Below are 19,319 nucleotides of genomic sequence, written 5' to 3'. Positions count from 1 at the left end.
TCCTGTGGTCCCCTTTCTTTTGACCTTTTGGCTTACACTCATCTCCCATCAGATGGGACATACGGGTAGATGGGAGATACTTAAGGAGTTAAAAGAGAATTGGTTCTTCCCTGGCATCCACAAAATTTCTGGCCAAATTATTTCCCAGTGTACTACTTACAAATCTCACCAAATTTCTAGAGGAAACCAACGTACCTCAGGAAATCCTCCAAGACCCACATTGTCCCTTTGTGAAACCCCACAATGGATTCCATAGATTTATCTCCAGTGTCAGGCTATTCCCACTATTTGGTTATGTCTGTATACTTAGTGGGTGGACTGAATACTATCCAGCTAGAAGTACCAATGCCACAGCAATGGTGAAGAATTAATAACTGAGAGTATTCCTTGTTTTGGCATTCTTTATGGATTGGGTCATATAAAGGGACTAATTTTACAGCAGAAATCAACCACTTTCTTGCAAAAACTTTGGGGTACTCATTAAAATTTCACACTTTGTGCCATCCTTAATCCTCAAGGCAAAGTGAATATAAAAATCCAGATGTCAAAAGGACTTTAGAAAAAGTCTGTTAAGAAACTGGACTTAATGGCCAGAAGCATTACCTCTGGCTCTTATAAAAATCTGGAATACTCCAAAGGGAAGACATTATTAACATCTTTAGAAATAACGTTTGGTCACTTTATTCCTACTAGCATCCCTAAACCTTCTATTTCTGGATTGAGTGAACATTATAGGGGCTTAAGTGAAAAACTCAATGCTATTGATGTGATATGGGCTAAGAGTGAAAGATCAAGAAAGATTTCTTGAGATGGTACAAAAAAAGTGTTTTTATTATACCATGGTACAGGACCTGGGGGCAGAAGAGCTGCAATGTGACTGTGAGAAGTGATTATACTTTAAATTGGGGGGGAGGGGGCAGAGATAAAGGAAGTTTCCAAAAGGATTTTCATATCTTAAAGAAGACTTATAGGATCCTACAGGTCAGGCCAATGTCAAGCTAAGGTTGCTTTTTGCCTGTAGCAAAGCATTAACTTAAGGCAGCTGTGAGTTCCTGAGGAATGTCATACTCTGCCTGCCTCAAGTATTTTCAATGGGCTGCAAGTTCTAAGGAGATTTCATTTTATCTGCATTTCTTTTGCCTTTGTTCTCCACATCACCATGACTAGCTATATACAAGAACTAACTAGTTTAATTGGAGGATATCATCAGCAAGTTACAATGGCATGGCCTCTGATGACTGGCCATCCCTTTTGACCAGAAGATTAGATGTACATCAAGGCTTTTAGAAGAAAGCATTGTCACCTCACTGAGAAGACCATTATAATGTACTGCTAACCACTCACACTGCTATCAAAATAAAAGAAAAACCCTCCTAGACTCACACAAACCATGCCAAGTTAGACCAGGATTAGCACTCCCAGGACAATTGGAAGACAACCCCTTAAGTTGACCTTAAAGTAAGGATTTCCCGGGCAAATTCCCAGGCACCAGAAACAGACAAAATCACCAAGTACACAGCTTTTCCCAAGGTCACAGATCAAGAAACATTCACTTCCACCTATTTTCTCCCCCAATGGGTCTCCCTACTCCCAAAGGGAAATTTTAAAAGATCTTCCTTTTAACAAAGCCTCCCCCTTCTTTAGCCATTTATCAAAAGGCTGGCTGGAGATTGCTTGTCTCAATCTATCCCATTTTCACCCTGATCCTCCATTATGGGCTCTCTTTCCAGCTGGTGTCTCACTTACTAACCCTTACTGTTCTCTCAGCAAGTTATGCACAGACCTGACACCCCCTAAACCACTTTTCAAACCCTGGCCACATTAACTAATCAATCTGATTGCTGATTATATCAACATCTAGATCACGCAAAAGAACTTGAAATTAATTTTTATTCCTGCCAATAAGACCAACTGGTGGACCAACTCTGGAAAATGGATGCATGACAGGGTATGGCATCCATGACCAGAAAAAACACATCACTCTTCTCTTTTTGGTGAGTAAATTGTACACGGGAAAGCCTCTACAGAAGCTCAAGGACTGTCCTTTGTTCAAAGACGTTAGAAGGGATCTCTCCCCCCTTAGCATTGAAAACTGTGATGGTACTGGGCTTTTCCCACCTGACATACCAAGACAATATTACAATCAAACCTTGTGGTGCACTTCCACAGGTAGCACCCTCAAGCCTCTCGTGAAGGTCAGAAATGGTCTCAATACTTACTGACTCTTACAGTACAGACCCTTGCCAAACCACCAGATATTACAGCTGGCTCACAAGCCACCCTTGCGTGACCTGGGAGCAGCTGAGCTGCCAAAGGCGGAAGATTACATATGGGGAGACCAAAACATTGCACTAACTTGGTCAGGTAACAAGACCAAGCCTTACAGCGGCCAAGGCATAACTGCAGGTCTCCTACATCAGATATTTCACAACCTGTTCTGCGCCTATGGACTGACAAGGATACACGGAAGACAAAGATGTGCAGATAACAACATGACAGGTGACAAGATACACCAAACCCCAATTTAGTAAGTCACAAGTTTCATTGTGACCTTAGCCATGAACAATACTGGTTTTTTTTTTTAATCTTATGTGATGATAAGGTATATACAGAGTTCCACCTAGACGGCCAAGATGATGGGGCCTCAGATTCCTGATGCCCTCTGTCATCAGGTACTCCACCTTAAATGCCAGCCAAATTACAAACTTGGGTTCCTTTGGTCATAAAGTAGTGCCACATAAATATACTAGACAAGATGTTACAGAATACTGTCTTGTGTATCACAATTCTAAGTTTTTTCTCAATACTGAGCTCCTTTTTCCCAGGCTTTGGAACTTGAGTTGGAAAAGATAGTTCTAAATCTTTCCATAGTAACAGAACAAGAGTTTAGTTATCACTACACAAACACTGGAAGCCATTCTACCAGAAGTTAGCAGTTTAGACTCTATTGTGCTCCAAAGTTGCCTTCCCCTACGCACACTGACAGCCCAAAAGGAGGAGCTTTGTCACTGGCGAAGGAGGCTGCTTCTGTGTAAATTGCTTGAGAAAACAGTGTCCAGAGCTGCACACTCTCGGTCAGACAAATGAGGTTCAGCCATTCTATACAACGGACCTATTCCCAGGCATGGGAGACTGATTTAACAGGATATGGGGAAGTGTGCTTAGATTTGTTATTTCTTGTTTATTCATTCTTATTCTAATTTATGCTCTTCTTTCCCTTTGCAGATAGACTCTTGGTTGCTAATCCAATTCTTCCTTCCAGTGCTACAAATTCAGCTTTATGTGAAACTTCTAAGAAACTTTCAGAGGAAATGAAGGAGTTCAGAGCATGTCACCCCAAAATATGCTGTTTTAGCATATTGATTATTTTAAGTTAAAGGAGCTTGAGAAACAGCAGGTACAAGAGGGGCACTCTGACCTTCCTTATTCTTCCTGGCAGGAGATAAAACTCCCATGTCAAAGATCCCCTCCCTCTACCAGGAGGAAGAAAATCATTCCCCTCACCAGAGATGGGGAATCACGCTGAGAAATCTGTACAAACAAGACTTGTTACACTAATGCTTATCCTCCTAGTCATTTCTCCACAGTTTACTACCCCTGGCCCAAACTCCTTGGCCTTACTTGGTTCTTTGTCTAAAAGATATAAAAGCGTTCTGTTCTGGTCACTTCTTCAAGTCTTCATTCTCTTGTGAAGGTTGTCATGTACATGTAAAATAATAATAATAATAAAACTTGTATGCCTTTCTCCTGTTAATCTGTCTTATGTCAGTTTAATTTTTAGGCCCTGCTGGAGACCCAAAGAGGGTAAGTAGAGGAGAATCTTTCCTCACCGACAATGGTCAATAATTTTCTTTCTGCTAGCACCGTAATCTCGCAGGGGATCACATTCCCAAACCTTTGGGTTATTCTTATATTCACTCCCATGAGATACATGCAAAATTCTCATGATTTGCTCTCTGGCCCCCTTGGAAACTCACGCTCGTAATTACGACTTCCATCTCAGTATAGTGTTTCAGGATTAAATAAAGTAAGTGGAACGTGCTATATACACAAAACCCATCAGAGGGGGTCCCAAAACCTTGGCATATGGACCCATGCAGGGATAAGAAAAGGCGACCGTGGGGAGTTCCAGGACGGAATCCATCACCTGACAGGAATGGGACGTGAGGGTGACTTCCGGTCCGGCCAGAGAGTTTTTCTTTTAGCCAAACTTGTTTCACCAGCTTTCCCCGAGGGCGCAGCAGGGCGGAGCGGGCGGGCCCTCTTACTCCGCTTCCGGGTGGAGGCCCAGCTGCCTGCTGGCAGTCACGGAGACAGCGGATCGCCGGGCGGCGCCTGCGCACTAGAAGAGGAGGGTGCGCGGGGGCCCTTTTCCGGGAGCGGGGAGCGCGCATGCGTAGGCAGCCAGACTGCGGCCAGTTTAAGGCCAGGTGAACGCGGAAGTACGGTACGTGAGGGTTTTCCAGCTGTTCTGACTGCGGCCGGGTGACGGGTGCGAGATGCAGGCGGGCGCGGCGCCTGAAGATGGTCGAGACGGTCCCCGGGAGCGGCTAGCCTTGGGTGAAGCTGGGAGGCAGCAGCAGAATCATGAAGTGCGGTCTCAATCGAGGGCAGAACGGTTTCCAAAACATTCCTACTGGTTGGATCTCTGGCTCTTCATCCTCTTTGACCTGGTGTTATTTATCTTCGTGTATCTTTTACCCTGGTGAGTACTCTGAATACAACGTTGAACTGGTAGGGAGCTTACCACTACTCCTTTTGGGGGTAGGCAAGGTAACTGAATTACAGAGAGTATGGTATGTCCAAGGTAATAACGTAGCTGGTGAGTGGCAGGGTCGGTGGGTGGGTGGGGAGATTGGGATAAGGCTGGAATGAAAATGTTCTTCCTTGGCACCTCAGTGAGGGTCTTCAAAGAGGTAGAAACTTGGCTCCATGATTTTTTTTCTCATGTTTTGGAATGAAACCAGCTGGGTTTGAGTTCCTGCACCACCACAAAGAAATCAGAGAAGTTATTTAGCTTCTCTGAGCTTTATTTTTCCATTTACCATTTGGAACCATAGGTGTGGAATGAAGATTAAATGAGATAGTAATTTATCTAAAACCGATTTGCATTTTCCCTGGCAGCAGTAAGCGCTCGACTGAAGCTACTGTTCCTATACTACAGTTGGGCCATGAGTAGGCCACGTAGGTATCTCAAACAGGTCCAAACCTGAACTCTTAATAACTTATTACAAAAAAATGCACTTTTGTGCCGCCATTTCAGTAAATAACTTTTTTCACTCAGTACTCCTCCCAGAACCCTGAGGCTGTTTGACTCTCCTCTCTCTTGTATACACACCCACACAGCCCCAAACACCAAATTCTGTAGGTTCCACTTGCAAAATCCTTGCTCTGCATTTTCCTTGCCACTCAGTCTGAAAAGACAATTTTGGAAGGGGAGAAGAAAAGGAAATGTAGAGAAGGAGTAGGGGAGCAGAACAAGAAAAGGACACAGGATTGAGTTGATGAGGGAAAAGTTCAGGAGAGCAGCAGTGACCTGAAGATAGAGCCTGTGGAAGAAAAGCAGGGCAGCTCATTTAGACATTGAGGAGCTTTCTTGGAGTTTGGGGTTGTTTTCTCACCAGGAGTTAACCTCTCTCAGTCATGCTTATGAATTTGCAAGCCTTGATAGGCAATTTTATCTTCTTTCCCCACCCCCAAATTGTGGCAAAGATTTGGGCAAAAGGTCATTGTATTTAAGGCCCTATCGCTGCTGAGTTGCTGGATAGTGTGGTAAATTAGAAGGCAGAGGTTTGAGTGGGGTGAATGGAAGAGATGGGTATTTCTATAAAATCCTCTGCCAAGCCATTTATAGTTTCCACTCTCCTCTACTTCCCCTCCTGTTTTGGGTAGAGACTGATACCTCAAATATAGTGATTTTTTTTTTTTTTTTAAGTTTTCATTCCTGGGTAGAAAATGGAAGCCTTAGGAGAAATAGTCCAGGCCTTTTTTTTTTTTTTTTCCTCTGTCTCATCAATACGTAAATCATTTAGGAATGTGCAAGTGACTGAGACAACCTAGATTTTCAAATATTAGGGTAAGTATTAAAATGGGAAGGAGACATTGTTGACAAGTATTTGGTTTTTACAGAATGGTTTGCCTATGTCTAGATTAAGAAGTTGGTTCCTGGAGTGAATTCTGAAAATGACTACAAACCTCTTGGAGAAGAAAGGATTGTGCAACAGAACTTCAAACTCTAAGCGACTTTTCTTTCATTTTACATACTCTTCATTTTGGGGACTACATAAAATGGGTGATGATCTCACCCATTCATATAGCTAAGTTCTTAAACTAGACTCTGATTGATGTTTAAAAACTTTTTAAACATCTGATGGCTTTACAGGGGCTGAATATTGAAATATTTATATGTAAGGGTTTATTGTATCCATTAAGAAATACAGTACTGTCTAGCCTATAACATCTTAAGGGTTAGCTAGGGTTTCATATGATGCAAAAATGATGAAATATTAAGGTGAAGTATTTAAAAATAAATTACTGAAAAGCAAGGGAAGAAGGGTTTTGAGAAAAAGGAGTTAAGAGCTGTACAGAAAATGCAGGCCCACGATATATTGGCTGTAAGTACCAGTTTAATTTTAGATTAAGTGGTCCTCTGTTATGGTTGCCAGTTTGATACAAGTGCAGGGAAAGTATGTAATATCCAACATTGGAAATCTAGAGTGCATGTCCTCTCACCTGGATGCTTCCTGCCATTCATTCCCTTTTAGGCTTTTGAACTTCCCTAAAATAAGACTGTGTTTCCAACCTATTTTTTGTTGTTGTGGTTGCATTAAGAATGCTTGTGGCCTGAACATGTTTTTTAAAAATGTTTGTACATTAAATACGTCAGCAAAGTCAGCATATTTACTCATTTCAACAAATATTTGAGCACTTAACTCTGGGCCAGGTACAGTGGTGAGCAAAACAGACAAAAAAAATCCTTGCCTTCATGGAGCTTACATTCTCTTACTTATCTAAATGTTAACAAGAATGTACATTCTAGGAGGATCAGAATTTTATTTAATCAGAAAGTCCCACTCCCAAAACAGCTACTAAAAGCCCTTCAGAAGCCATTCCTATTATCTAACAGATACTCCTTTATGTAACGTTAGAAATGGGCTCTTGTTGAAATTGGGGACATCTGATACATGTGTATTGCCTCAGTATTTTGAGGATATTCCCTTCCCTTAGAAACAAGGCATAGATCTGGTAAACTCTACATCCTCTCCCTTTTAGAATGGCAGTTAAGAGTGAAATCTGGGACTGGTTTTGGGGGATTTTAATTGCCTGTTGCTGACTATGAGGTTAATAATTACGCCTTCAGGATATTGTTGCATCTGCATGGAGAGAACCTTTTATGCAAAGGTTGAAGCATCTAAAGAAACACAGAACTGGGATTTCATTGAGCATACCAAATGTGAACGATTTTTCTGCTGCTTGCTAATAATTTTGTCCAATAAACGTTTATTACATAATTAAATTTGGTCTGATTTGGATTTTGCATTTGTTTAAACAAATTACTTGATAGTATTATTTTGAGAGGATTAACAGTTACCATGTAGCTTAATGGTAGGTTACACACACAGATTTATAATCCTTACTACCTTTCTGAGCCTAAAATCTGAGCCCAGTACCACAACTATTAGATATTCTGAAAATTCTGATAGAGGGAAGGCAGTAAAGTCCTAGTGTTGTGACATGACTATAAATGGTATACAAAAATGGTGGCAGCGTGAGGGTTGAATCTTTTCTATAGCTGATGAATAAGAAATTATGCCTACCACTGAACTGTGCCATCTCTAGTACAGTGACTGCTTACAGTACCCACACCTGAAGGCTAAGTGGGTAAAAGGGGAAACGGGTAAGGCTAAAGGATGAATGGGGCACCAAGAAAAGTTGGCAAACTTGCTAAGACAAAAACAAAGACTTTCAAAGAATAACATTAATGTGATTTTAATCTGATAATTCCTTTATAAATTTCAAAAACTTAATTTCATATAAACCAAATGATTATTTTAATAATCATTTGAAATGAACTAGCTGACTAGCAATTGTGAGGAAATCATTAGGAGTCCATTAACCTGAAAATTTGCAATAGAAACTTCTCCACGCTATCTAGTCCCTAAATGGCATGGGAATACATTCAGAGACTACAGGATATTTAGAGTCATTGAGGTTACTTAATGTAAATTATGTTCCAGGACAAGGGTCATCAAACAATGGCCAATGGGCCAAATCTAGGCCACTACTCAGGCCTGTGAGCTAAGAATGATTTTTACATTTTAAAATGGTTGAAAAAAATTAAAAAATTTCATATGAGATATGAAATCCAAGCTTCAATATCAATAAAGTTTTATTGGAACATAAACATGCCATTCATTTACATACCATTTAGGGCTGCTTTACTTCTTTAACCAGTGGCAGAGTTGAGTAGTTTGTTACAAAGACCCTATGGTCCACGAAGACCAAATTATTTACTCTCTGGGTCTTTACAGAAAGTTTGCCAACTCCAATAGGAGCCCAGCTTTAGACTTCACTACAGTTACATTCTTAGGAGCCTCCAGTGATAACACTTTATGATTAGTGATATTCCAAGTACCCTGAACTTTAAGTTGACTTACATTTCTCATAAAATAATAATCAACATGGGGGAAATGCACAGAATGTTCATGAATGCACATGTTCATAAATGCACAGAAAAGTCCAACCATGTTAACTTAAAAATCGGTTTATCTTTAAAAAAAATGCTGAACCAGAAAAAAACTGATTTCACAGAAAAATAGAACAGTCTGAAGATATGTATTTTGAACATTATAACAATTATTGGTTGCATTATTTCAGAAGTTATAATTTTATAACCAGAAGAAAACATCTATAAAAATTAGATACCCTAGCAGTAAAAATTTTACATGTGAATGATTAGTTAGTAATTATGTATTCAAATCTATATTTGGAGTGTTGAATCAACAAAAACAGTTCTAGTTTGTTAGTACTATGACAATTCAGGTGGTTTCAACTGAATAGTACTTTAAAAAGAGCCAAAATTAGATGTTGCAACTCATCTGAGTTGAAAATACAAATCTATGAGACTGCTGTTAAATATCAGACATATGTTTATGTTTCAAATAATACATTTAAAATAAAAGCTACACAAAGTTTTTGAAAGATATTAAAAATACTTGAAGTCCATTTTCTAGTATTTTACAGTGTTATAAAAGCGGTAATTAAATACAGACATTTCAAATACAATTTAAAAAACTTTACAGTATTTACAAACCCTCCATACTAAAAGTTATGTTAAAAATAAGCTTTCTTAAAAGATAAAGTTTAACATAGTTCATATTCAAGTATTTCTAAAGTAAGAGAATATAGAGTAATAATCACCTACATTTACAGTTATGCTATTTAAAAACTTCTCTAGGTTTGATAACTGGGTGCGGTTATGTTTTTACAAGCAATTATTTTATATTTATCTAGAAATACTCATTTTAAATCATTTACATTTTGCAATATTTTAACAGTTTAAGGAATTGGTCAAAATGTTAAATTTATTCATCAGTTTACAGAATTAAGTTATATGTATAAAGTTTATTAATGAATGTAAGAAAAATTTTAATTATGTAATTCTTTATTTTCTTAAGTGGACAATACAAAAACTCCTAAACCACAATAAGTTTACCAACTTAGTACAAAATAAAATGACAACTAATGAAATAAGGCAATTAAAGTAACTTATAAGGTCATCCTGATAATGGAAATCTTTATTTTTAAAATAAAGCCCTCTCCATGAAAGTAGTTAGGGTAAAATGACTATCCGTTTAGAGTAGAAAAGTGGGAGAGCTGCTCAAATTAATACATTTCATTAAAAATAACCCTCTATGAAAGGCAGCAATTGAATCTGGAAACCCAAAAATATTTTCAGATTCAAGAATCTGAAGATCACTAAAATGGGTTGACAACCTATAAAGATGTAAGGTTACAGCAGGGGAAATTTAGGCAGTCACAGTGAGATTCCCAATGAGAGGGCCCTAACTTAATTCCTAACACTGGTTATTAGCAGCCCAATGTAAACCAAACCAAAATAAAACCTTTCACATTTCATATAAAGTTAGAAAAAGTGTTAACAAATAAATATACTAAAGTTAAGAATTTCACTTATTTTTAGCTTACATGGCTGAAATAAGTTTATGAATACATACAACAAAGGCCTAATTTATGTTAACTAGGCATTCTGTAGATAAAAGTTCTAGGAGCAAAATTAAGTTTCTTCTCTTCTGACCTTAAGAATTTAATTTAAAAATTGCTTTATCATTAAGGCTTTTTTTTTCTTTTTCAAATGCTATCAATTTCATGGGTTGATATTTTTTAAGACACTTAAAGGGATTGCATGTAATAGACTATCACAGAAGTCAAAAACAAATGGGTGAAGCCCTCTTTTGGTTCCTTACCCATTAGAAAGTGCTTCTCAGTAAAGCAAATACTGCTTTGACTACACAAACTATGTATCACCTGGTATTTTTCCATTAGCATAGTTTATCAATCTGCATATGTGAATATTGGTTAGTTTAATACTTATGGGTCTGTTAGCCACACATAAAGGAACAAAGTACATTTTTATTCAATTGCAGCAGTGACTTTTTGCATACCCCCCAATTTTCTATTTTGCAGGCACACCAAGGCTATTCAAAGGGAATTTCTAAAATATCCAATAAGTTGATCACAAAATAAAAAATATATATAGAAAGTTAAAGCGATTAATGACTTTAAAAATGCCATGGTTTTAATTTCATGTATTACCAGGTTTGGTCAGTCAATTCCTATTATTTTTAATGGCCTCTGAGAAGTATAAGCTTACCAGTTTCATCATTTATCTACTACAATGTATACTAGGTTTATATCTTTGCTCAGAAGGGCAGTTTGAACCAAGACTATTGTGTAACACCGGTCCTAGCCCTCTTTCACTCTGGGATAGCGAATTATCATTACAAAAACCACTGCTCTCCGGAACATAGAGCTTGGGTCTGTGATGGTATTTCAGTCTGTATGTATCAGTCATGCAGCTATCAACTGAAAAATAGGTAGTTAATGAAATGGTCTCATTTGGACAAGTAGAACTAGAGTCTATTTCTGGTTGGCAAAACTCATCAACAACTGTACCCAAGTCTGCCTGAAAATCTTTAGTTGAAGAGCCGGACAGGTAGTTTGGTGTGTTGCCAACATGCTCTTTTACTTGAAATGTTTCCTTAAGTCTTTCATCATTCATGTATGTACCCACTTCTGAACCTGGTTCTGGATCCAGACTTAAACTGTGCTTTGGAAGACTAAAAGAATTAGCTTTAAATGTCTCTGTAAGTTTGACATTATGTGTGGAACCATTTTTCTCTGACTGTGGCACACTGGTTATAGCATATTTCTTTGGTGGCAAAGGAGGCGGATTATGGCTAACAAGGTTTGGCATCTGACCATCAGATCTGCAGGCTGACTGAATTATATGTTCCCTGGATAGAGACTTCTCAGAGGAACACTGTTCCATGATAGTTTGCTGCTCGATGAGGGGAGCAGTTTCTGGCTTTAACCCGACAGGTCTCATGTGTGAGGGCCACAAAGAAGATGGTAAGACTATTTCGTTACTGTTCATTATCTTTCCAGAAGCAGAATTATCATCAATGTGAAGAAGTAAACCTGTTCTTTCAGAATTTTCTGTATTAAGCCACTCAGAAAATTTGCATTCACTTGATGTTTCAAGTTTCTGTTCATTTGACTGTTGGATATGCTCTCTTGCTGCAGTGTCCTTCAGTATCTGTGGACCTGAAGAAGGGAACAACTTTCCATTCGTTTCATGTATAATATGTGACCTGAAACATAAAAACAAAGCTAAAACACCATATATAAATAGGCAAAACTGGGGGAGAAACAAACATTTGTCCTGCAGTTTAATTTCTCAATATACACTTTATGTTATTTTTGTAACAGAAGTGGGAAGATATTTATAACCATTAACATTTTACACTCTCTTAGTCCGAAATTTATGCTAAAATATATGAATGCCAGAAACACCTATCATTACCAAAATCAGATTTCTAATAATTAGAAGCATAATTAAAAAAAACTCATTTCAACTTACAAGCATGGAAATTGCATTTATTTGTGATAAAATGTATCATAGACTTAAAAAAAAATGTTATAAGCAAACACTTCAATTCCCTAAAACACTTCTCAACCAACATCACAAAGTTTATACCAATAGAGACAACTTTAATTTTGACATGTAATGCTATAAAAGGCTGGCATACTAATTAAAAATAATTTGATCAGGAGTACCTTTAGGTAATGATTTTTTTGGAAACCAGTTTTAGAATTCTTAATATATATGTATATCTGTTATTCTGTTATTATATATTATATAATACCAAGAGCTTCAAAAACAAATAGAGGAACAAAAGAGAAAAAATGGTCTGAGCCCTCTCTCAATTTCCAAGAGACCCTGTCTACAAAGCCATGTTTTTTTGCTAATGACAAAATGCTATACATTCGACTCTAATTTGTTTCAATTATTAATCAGCCCTTAAGATCTTAAGTTGCACAGACTGTAAGTAAAAATAATAGTTACTATTTAGTAAGCACTAACTACATGCTGGCCACTATACTAGAGCTTTTCTGTTACTTTCTTTGATCTACAACAGTATTCAGGTAAAGATTATTCAAGTAAAGACTACTATCCCCCTTTACCTGCATGTGGCCAAAATCACCTGGATGATAAACAGAAGAACTAGGAATTAAACCCAGATCTGTTTGTCTCCAAAGGCCATGTTCTCAGCCACTACTCAAAGATCATTTAAATGGCAGTTACCAATTTTACAAGAAAACTATAAGACACAACTGACACAACATTCCAGAGAGCATCTCCCTGAGTCAGTACTAGACAAATACTGTCAAACTCTTGGCCTCCCTTTTCTAGACCTCATGTTGACCAGCCCCTATCTAGCAGCTCAGTCTTCCTTCAGACAGGTAACTATAATATGGCTAAATAGACTTCAGCTTTCGATTTCTCCTGAGGTTAGGCCTTGACGGGGGTTTGAATAATTCAGAAACTCCTCAGCACTCCTCAGCAACCCTTCAAAGACCACTGTTAGAGTGATAACCTTATAGGTAACGATTTTTTTAAGTTTATTTATTTTGAGAGCGTGTAAGCAGGAGAGGGGCAGAGAGAGGGAGGAAGAGAATCCTAAGCCGGATGTCTGTGCTACTGTCAGTGTCAGCATGGAACCTGACGTGGGACTTGAACCCACCAACAGTGAGACCATGACACTGAGCTGAAATCAAGAGTCAGATGCTTACCTCACTGAACCACCCAGCTGCCCCTAGGTAATTAACTTCTATGGTGAAGATAAATGATATTACATTGTAAATTTTATTTTGCTATATGAAAATTATTTTTCTCATGTGAATTGCATGGAATTGATGAAAAGAGGCTCTGTAGGATAAGAGCTATATTCAAATTTCAGCTCCATTGCTTCAGGCAAATTACTTAATAAAAGCCCTTAATTTTCTCTTTGGTATAATACCATCTACCTCCTAAAAGTGCTGTGAGGATGACAACAATCATGTATTGTACCAGGTACTTTGTAGGCCAGGCTCTCTATTCTCAGGTCCTTTTAATGATCACTTTTAATGAACAGACAGGCATCAATAAAATTGTAGACCCATTGTTTTCAGAGCAGTAATATGAATTTACAGCCTATCTGATAAAGAGTTCCTATAATACATGCATTTAGTACAGAAAATTTTAGTTTTTCCAAATATTTTTGATTACCTCTTTATCAAAGGATTTTTTATTTGTAGATGTGACTCTGGGTGGAACTCAGGAGATTTACAGCCTACTTCCAAATTCTTGAGTTCTTTTCTGAAGCCTGAGGTGGGGAGAGAGAAAAATTAAATTATTTAAGTGATCTTTTATAATTTACTCCACTTATACTTCTCCATAATTTACATAAGGTTTCCTATAAATAGGTAATTCTCTTACAACTAACAGAAATTAATTCTTCAAGGCCCAGCTCAAATAATACCTCTTTTCTGAATGCTTTATACAAAATAAATGGCTACTTCTACTACCACTTGGAAATGTTAGCAATGTCATTGGGGCTACACTGCGTGGAGCTATGTTGTTTCCCCAGTTACGTAAGACATATTCTTTGCCGACAAAGTGGTGGGGAAATCGTGCATCTGAAGACAGATGGCTTGGGTTGAAGTTTAGATTTGCTAGTTATGGGCTAGTAACTTTAAACAAACCTCTCAATCCCTTACAATCTGTTTCCTCATTTATATGAGATAATGACACCTCTTTTACCTTCCTCACATGAACATTAGGAACATCAACTGAATTAAATATGTGGGAAGGTATTATGATACATGTAAGATGTTATGTCATCATCACTAACTAGCTACCGTTTACTGACTGCTAAGTTGTTAAGAGGTTGATAATAATTATTTCATTTAATCTTTACAAGTGAACCCCATTTTTACTTGAAAGACAACAAACGCTGGTTACTCAGAGTTGGGTACCTGGCAGAAATTTTCTTAAAAATTAAAGACATGAACCTCTCATTTCCAAGAAAACAACTAGCATTATTTATTGCCAATGATAGAATTCAAGCTTTTGGATGAAAATTAGAATTTTGGAAAATGGGTATCCACCATCATGAGTTTTGTAGCTTCCCGATAATTATAAAGACTTTCTGCTAACATCTGTGGCAATATTAACAAATGTGCTTTTTTAAATTATATAAAGAAATGTGTCAACATTTGGAAGACTTGCAAATTTAGCAAATCAATATTTTCCAAATGAGGTTAGTAAAAAAAATCATGCATGAGTAAAGTAAATCATTCTTTAAATACTTAAAATTTTCCATTTTAAAGCCCAATACAGTAATTATTAATATATATTGCCCATAAAAACCAAAGCTCTTTGAGGTCCTTCATATTTTTTAATAGTATAAAAATATCCTGAGATCAAAAAGTTTGAAAACTACTGCTACAATTGATTGAAAATAGTTGTCTTTTAAAATCTCAGTCACAACTGTTCTGTGAAATGATTCCCTCCCCTTTTTTTTTCTTTTCAAATTTTTATTTTTTAAAGTTTATTTGAGAGAGACAGACAGAGCATGAGTGCGGGAGGGGCAGAGAAGGAGACACAGAATCTAAAGCAGGCTCCAGGCCCTGAGCTGTCAACATAGAGCCTGATGCAGGGCTCAAACCTACCAGCTGTGAGATCATGATCTGGGCTGAAGTCGGAGGCTCAACCAACTGAGCCACCCAGGTGCCCCAAATTTCCCTTTTTATACCCCAAGGAAGTTAGGTGACCCAACTGATGCTATGTAACTGGTGACAGCATTCAAACAAATCCAGGGTTAACTCCAAAGTCAGTGCCCTTTCCCCTACCTGCATGCTCTCTTTCACATATGCTACTAAAATCTGAGATCATCATACAGAATCTCCTGTGATGAAACTAGGCCACTAGTTTGAACATCAAATAACATGATCCACTTTAATGTGCTGATGCCTACAGAAGATATCAGAATATATGGCATTAGCTTGAATTTTCAATTGATTGCCTATACTTCTATACAATTCTACTTAAGTTTTTCCTGTATCCTCCCTTATTTTTAGATGGCATTGTTATCACATTCATTTATGTTTTCTTTCATTCCCATGCTTTTAATTGTACTCCAAACCTATGAATTGAAGATTACAGAGAAGGGGCGCCTGGATGGCTCAGTCAGTTAAGCATCCGCCTTCAGGTCATGACCTCACGGTTTGTGAGTTCGAGCCCTGCATCAGGCTCTGTGCTGACAGCTAGGAGCCTGGGGCCTGCTTCAGATTCTGTGTCTCCCTATCTCTCTGCCCCTCCCCTGTTCCTGCTCTCTCTGTCTCAAAAATAAACAAACATTAAAAAAAAAAAAAAAAAGATTTCAGAGAAAACAAAAGTTATTAAAGCAACAACTTTATTTTTTAAACAATAACAAAGAACTTTATCTTAGATGGCTTTTTATCCCTAAGTTGATCTTCTGGGTGTCACTCAAAGTTCAGCTGGAATCTATAGTTGATCAAAACATCTAACTATTATCCTATGGAAAAAAATCTGTATTTGATTACCATCAGGCTTTGCAAATTAAATCTTCAATTTCTAAGAAAGAGTTGTGTAATATATATGAGAATTTAATACCCCATATGCAATATTGCTCACACAGTAAATGTTAGCTTCCAATAAAACCTAAGATAGTAGAATGAGAGGAACTACAAGTCTGGCATTCATTTGTTTAAGACTTAACACTCCTACGTCCTATAGACTGCAGTAAGTTCTTCATTATTACACGATACATTCCCTTTTTGTTATTGTTTCCCTTAGTATAATATCTAACATATAAAATACATTCAATGAAAGTCTAGAAAAATGAATAAACAATTACATGCAAAACATACTGTTTTTCTTCTCTTAAATTACCACCACCCTGTCCACAACGTTCCCAACTCACAGAACCAGAACTAGATAAATATAAACTGAGTCAAATTCTTCTTACCTTTCCTCTTGACCTATCTCAACTTTAACAAGTGCCACACTAATAAAATCTTAAAAATAAAAGGCAGTATCATTGATCCCAGGGAGTGTTAGTTGCTTGTAAGGCTGACAGATTGCTGAGGCTCAAAAACAGCCTCTCTCTTCAGCAGCTACTTTATGATTATTTAGGAAAAAAAAAAAAAAGTTCTTTCAAAAAGAACTGATAATTTTTTGGACTTGAAAAATTAGAAAGTTGAAGTTACATTATAATTTTCTACTCACTTTGATTTTAACTTCAGAATGTTTACTTCTTACCCTAATTTCAAGTTTATTATTCACAAACACCAGAAAAAATACTTAATTCTTAAAGAACTCTTTACTATTAAAGTATGTACAACAGACAGCAGGAGGCAGCAGAGGTCTTATAAATATGTTTGAAATTTTCATGTCACTATGGCAGGCATTCAACCAAGTGGTTTGACTTCAGAATTCCAACTAACTTAAAAATAGATGTGTTATTTTTCTCTTCTGCTGACATAGACATCCATGCGTCTTTACTGGGAATTTTGGCTCCAGGTCCTTTGCAAACCAAAATAGTTCAATTTTTACACTTGGCACAGAAGACAACACCAAGGTTTGAACTAATAATGCTAATTTTGATACTGTATTTTTAAAAAGCCCAATAGTCAAGAAATCAAAATATATACTTCATCTGAAAAGATGACCCTGGTTTAAAACAGGCTTAGGTAGCAATAAAACCAAACTGCCGGTCTAGACAATGTAATCTTCACTCTTGTTGTATAGGGAGATTTCAAAATATAACATGAGCACTACTATTACAAAGCCTAAACACATTCAAGAGCAATAATCCAATCAATGATCTGATTTACAATAAAACAAAAATTTTGTAAATAAAATTTGAATACTTTGGAAAAATCACAAAACTTTAACTGGCCTGTTTCTTTACCTTCTTTGTTTCTTTTTCCACTCTGCCTCCAGAGATCTTATTCCACCAATTACTGTTCTGTTCTATTCTTATCTTCACACCTTTTTCTTCCTCTGTACATCATTAGTTCCTTACCCTCCATAACCTAAATGCAAAACTAAGCTCTTGGTTTCATCTTTCTCCTCTAGGTACTGCTTCTTCGCTATTCACAGCAAAGGTCTGGAGAGACATGTGCTAAATCCATTTCTTTACTTCTCTTTTATTAACTTATTATTCTACTGTAATTTCTTAAGACGTTTTATTTGAAAATGTCAAAAAGTCCAGAAAAATTGAAAGATTAAAACTAGTGCAAAGAATACCTATATATCTTTACCCAGATTCACCTATTATTAACATTTTGCTCCACTTTTTTCTGAGCAATTTTTTTTTTTTACATTTATTTATTTTTGATAGAGAGAGACAGAGCACAAGTGGGGTAAGGGCAGAGAGAGAGGGAGACACAGAATCTGAAGCAGGCTCTAGGCTCTGAGCTGTCAGCACAGAGCCCAACGTGGGGCTTGAACTCACAAACCGCGAGATCATGACCTGAGCCGAAATCAGATGCTTAACCAACTGAGCCACCCAGGCACCCCTGAGCCATTTTAAGTTAGAAACATCATGGCCCTTTACTTCTCAATAATACTTCAGTCCTACCTCAGCTTGCTTCTATTTCGAATGTCCTTCTAACACTGCTTTTTACTCTTTCACTAATGACTTACCGCTAAATCAAACCTGTGCTTTTTAATCCTTATTCTGCTTAATTTGTGACCACTTGTCTTCTTGAAGCTCCCCATTTTCCTGGTTTCCCTGTGATAATCTTATGTCCTGTATTTTCTCATACCTTTAGCTCTTCCCCATACTTTCCCAAAGTTGCTCCTTCTCTCTATCCTTAGTTCATCTCTCTTAGCAAACCCCAACTTTTTTCCTCTACTTTTTGCTCTGAAATCTCCAGTCTTCCTGAGTGATGTCAACTCCCATATATGTGGCTGGTTACCCAGTACACAATCTCTCCTAAATTGTAGACCTATGTCCCTAACTGGCTAATACATCTATTTAACCCAGATGATAAACAAAACAATCCCAAAATACATTAGGCATCTCCTTTCATCCCCTGAAAGTTGTTTCTTCTTTCTATATTCTTTGATTTGGTAAGTGGTGTAACTATTTATGTAAGTCCCAAATACAGCTTCCTCCTTTTCCTCCCTTTTGTACATCTGTCATAAAAGCTGACTCCATTGTCTACAAATTCTTACAAACTCAAATCTTCTCTTCTGACACTGGTACTGTCTTAGTTTATGCCCTCACCCTTTCAATCCAGGCTGTTAAAGTAGTCATCTAATTTTTCTCCCACTGCTCCGAACTCACCCTCTACACTGCCACCAGAGGCTTTCTAAAATGCAGACTGGAGTATATTACTCTTCTTGTCCTCTGCTGCCTTTCCACTTACTGTAGAATTTAAAAATAGCATAAAAGTTTCATCATGATTTGGCTTCTATCTACCCTCTATCTGTCATCTGACAACTTCCACACATGCACTCAGCCTTGCATACACTAAACTACCTGTATTCTTCCAATGTGATACTTTCTCCTGACCATGTGAACATATAATTTCTTCTGTCTTGAATGTAATTTAAGGCATTTGAAATTCTCCTGATTAGTGACCCATTTTAAAAGAGGAGCTGAAATAATCTAAATGGCACTGTGAAATTCCAACAGTGTATCTGGACAATAGCTTTAGGCAGC

At 37.4% G+C, this 19,319-nt stretch overlaps 2 protein-coding genes and 1 long non-coding RNA gene across 4 annotated transcripts in view; 1 reads left to right on the top strand and 2 right to left on the bottom strand.

Moving 5' to 3' along the window:
* LOC124520629 (uncharacterized) overlaps window positions 1–4,233 on the bottom strand; it is a 29,770-nt gene extending 25,537 nt beyond the window's left edge. The window contains exon 1 of the long non-coding RNA XR_006964350.1: window positions 4,148–4,233. This is a non-coding gene — a long non-coding RNA (uncharacterized LOC124520629). The remainder of the gene's footprint in view (window positions 1–4,147) is intronic.
* Window positions 4,234–4,424: 191 nt separating this feature from the next.
* Window positions 4,425–7,516, top strand: CUNH4orf3 (chromosome unknown C4orf3 homolog). Of its 2 annotated transcripts, none has more exons than XM_047091658.1 (2): window positions 4,425–4,705; window positions 6,150–7,516. In XM_047091658.1, coding segments are annotated over exons 1-2 (207 nt in total). In that variant the 5' UTR covers window positions 4,425–4,499; the 3' UTR covers window positions 6,151–7,516. The 2 variants fall into 2 exon arrangements, with proteins under 2 accessions (XP_046947614.1, XP_046947613.1); XM_047091657.1 differs by having other exon boundaries at window positions 4,428–4,705; window positions 6,130–7,516.
* A 2,987-nt stretch (window positions 7,517–10,503) lies between these two features.
* Window positions 10,504–19,319, bottom strand: part of USP53 (ubiquitin specific peptidase 53) — a 63,116-nt gene continuing 54,300 nt past the window's right edge. The window contains exons 15-16 of the mRNA XM_047091679.1: window positions 13,850–13,946; window positions 10,504–11,891 (exon numbers count right to left, since the gene is read on the bottom strand). Coding sequence (XP_046947635.1) covers window positions 10,904–11,891; window positions 13,850–13,946 — 1,085 coding nt within the window. The 3' untranslated portion in view covers window positions 10,504–10,903. The remainder of the gene's footprint in view (window positions 11,892–13,849; window positions 13,947–19,319) is intronic.

Source organism: Lynx rufus, unplaced genomic scaffold, assembly GCF_022079265.1.
Source record: "Lynx rufus isolate CCGP_SWC_20201006 ecotype Redwood Valley unplaced genomic scaffold, mLynRuf1.p SCAF_3, whole genome shotgun sequence".
Lineage (NCBI taxonomy): Eukaryota > Metazoa > Chordata > Mammalia > Carnivora > Felidae > Lynx > Lynx rufus.
The sequence above is the reverse complement of the archived record's forward strand: the minus strand, read 5'-3'. Positions and strand labels throughout refer to the sequence as shown.

Excerpts from the sequence above, each read along its gene's own strand:
- CUNH4orf3 (XM_047091658.1), top strand. The coding sequence starts at position 4,500 with ATGCAGGCGGGCGCGGCGCCTGAAGATGGTCGAGACGGTCCCCGGGAG.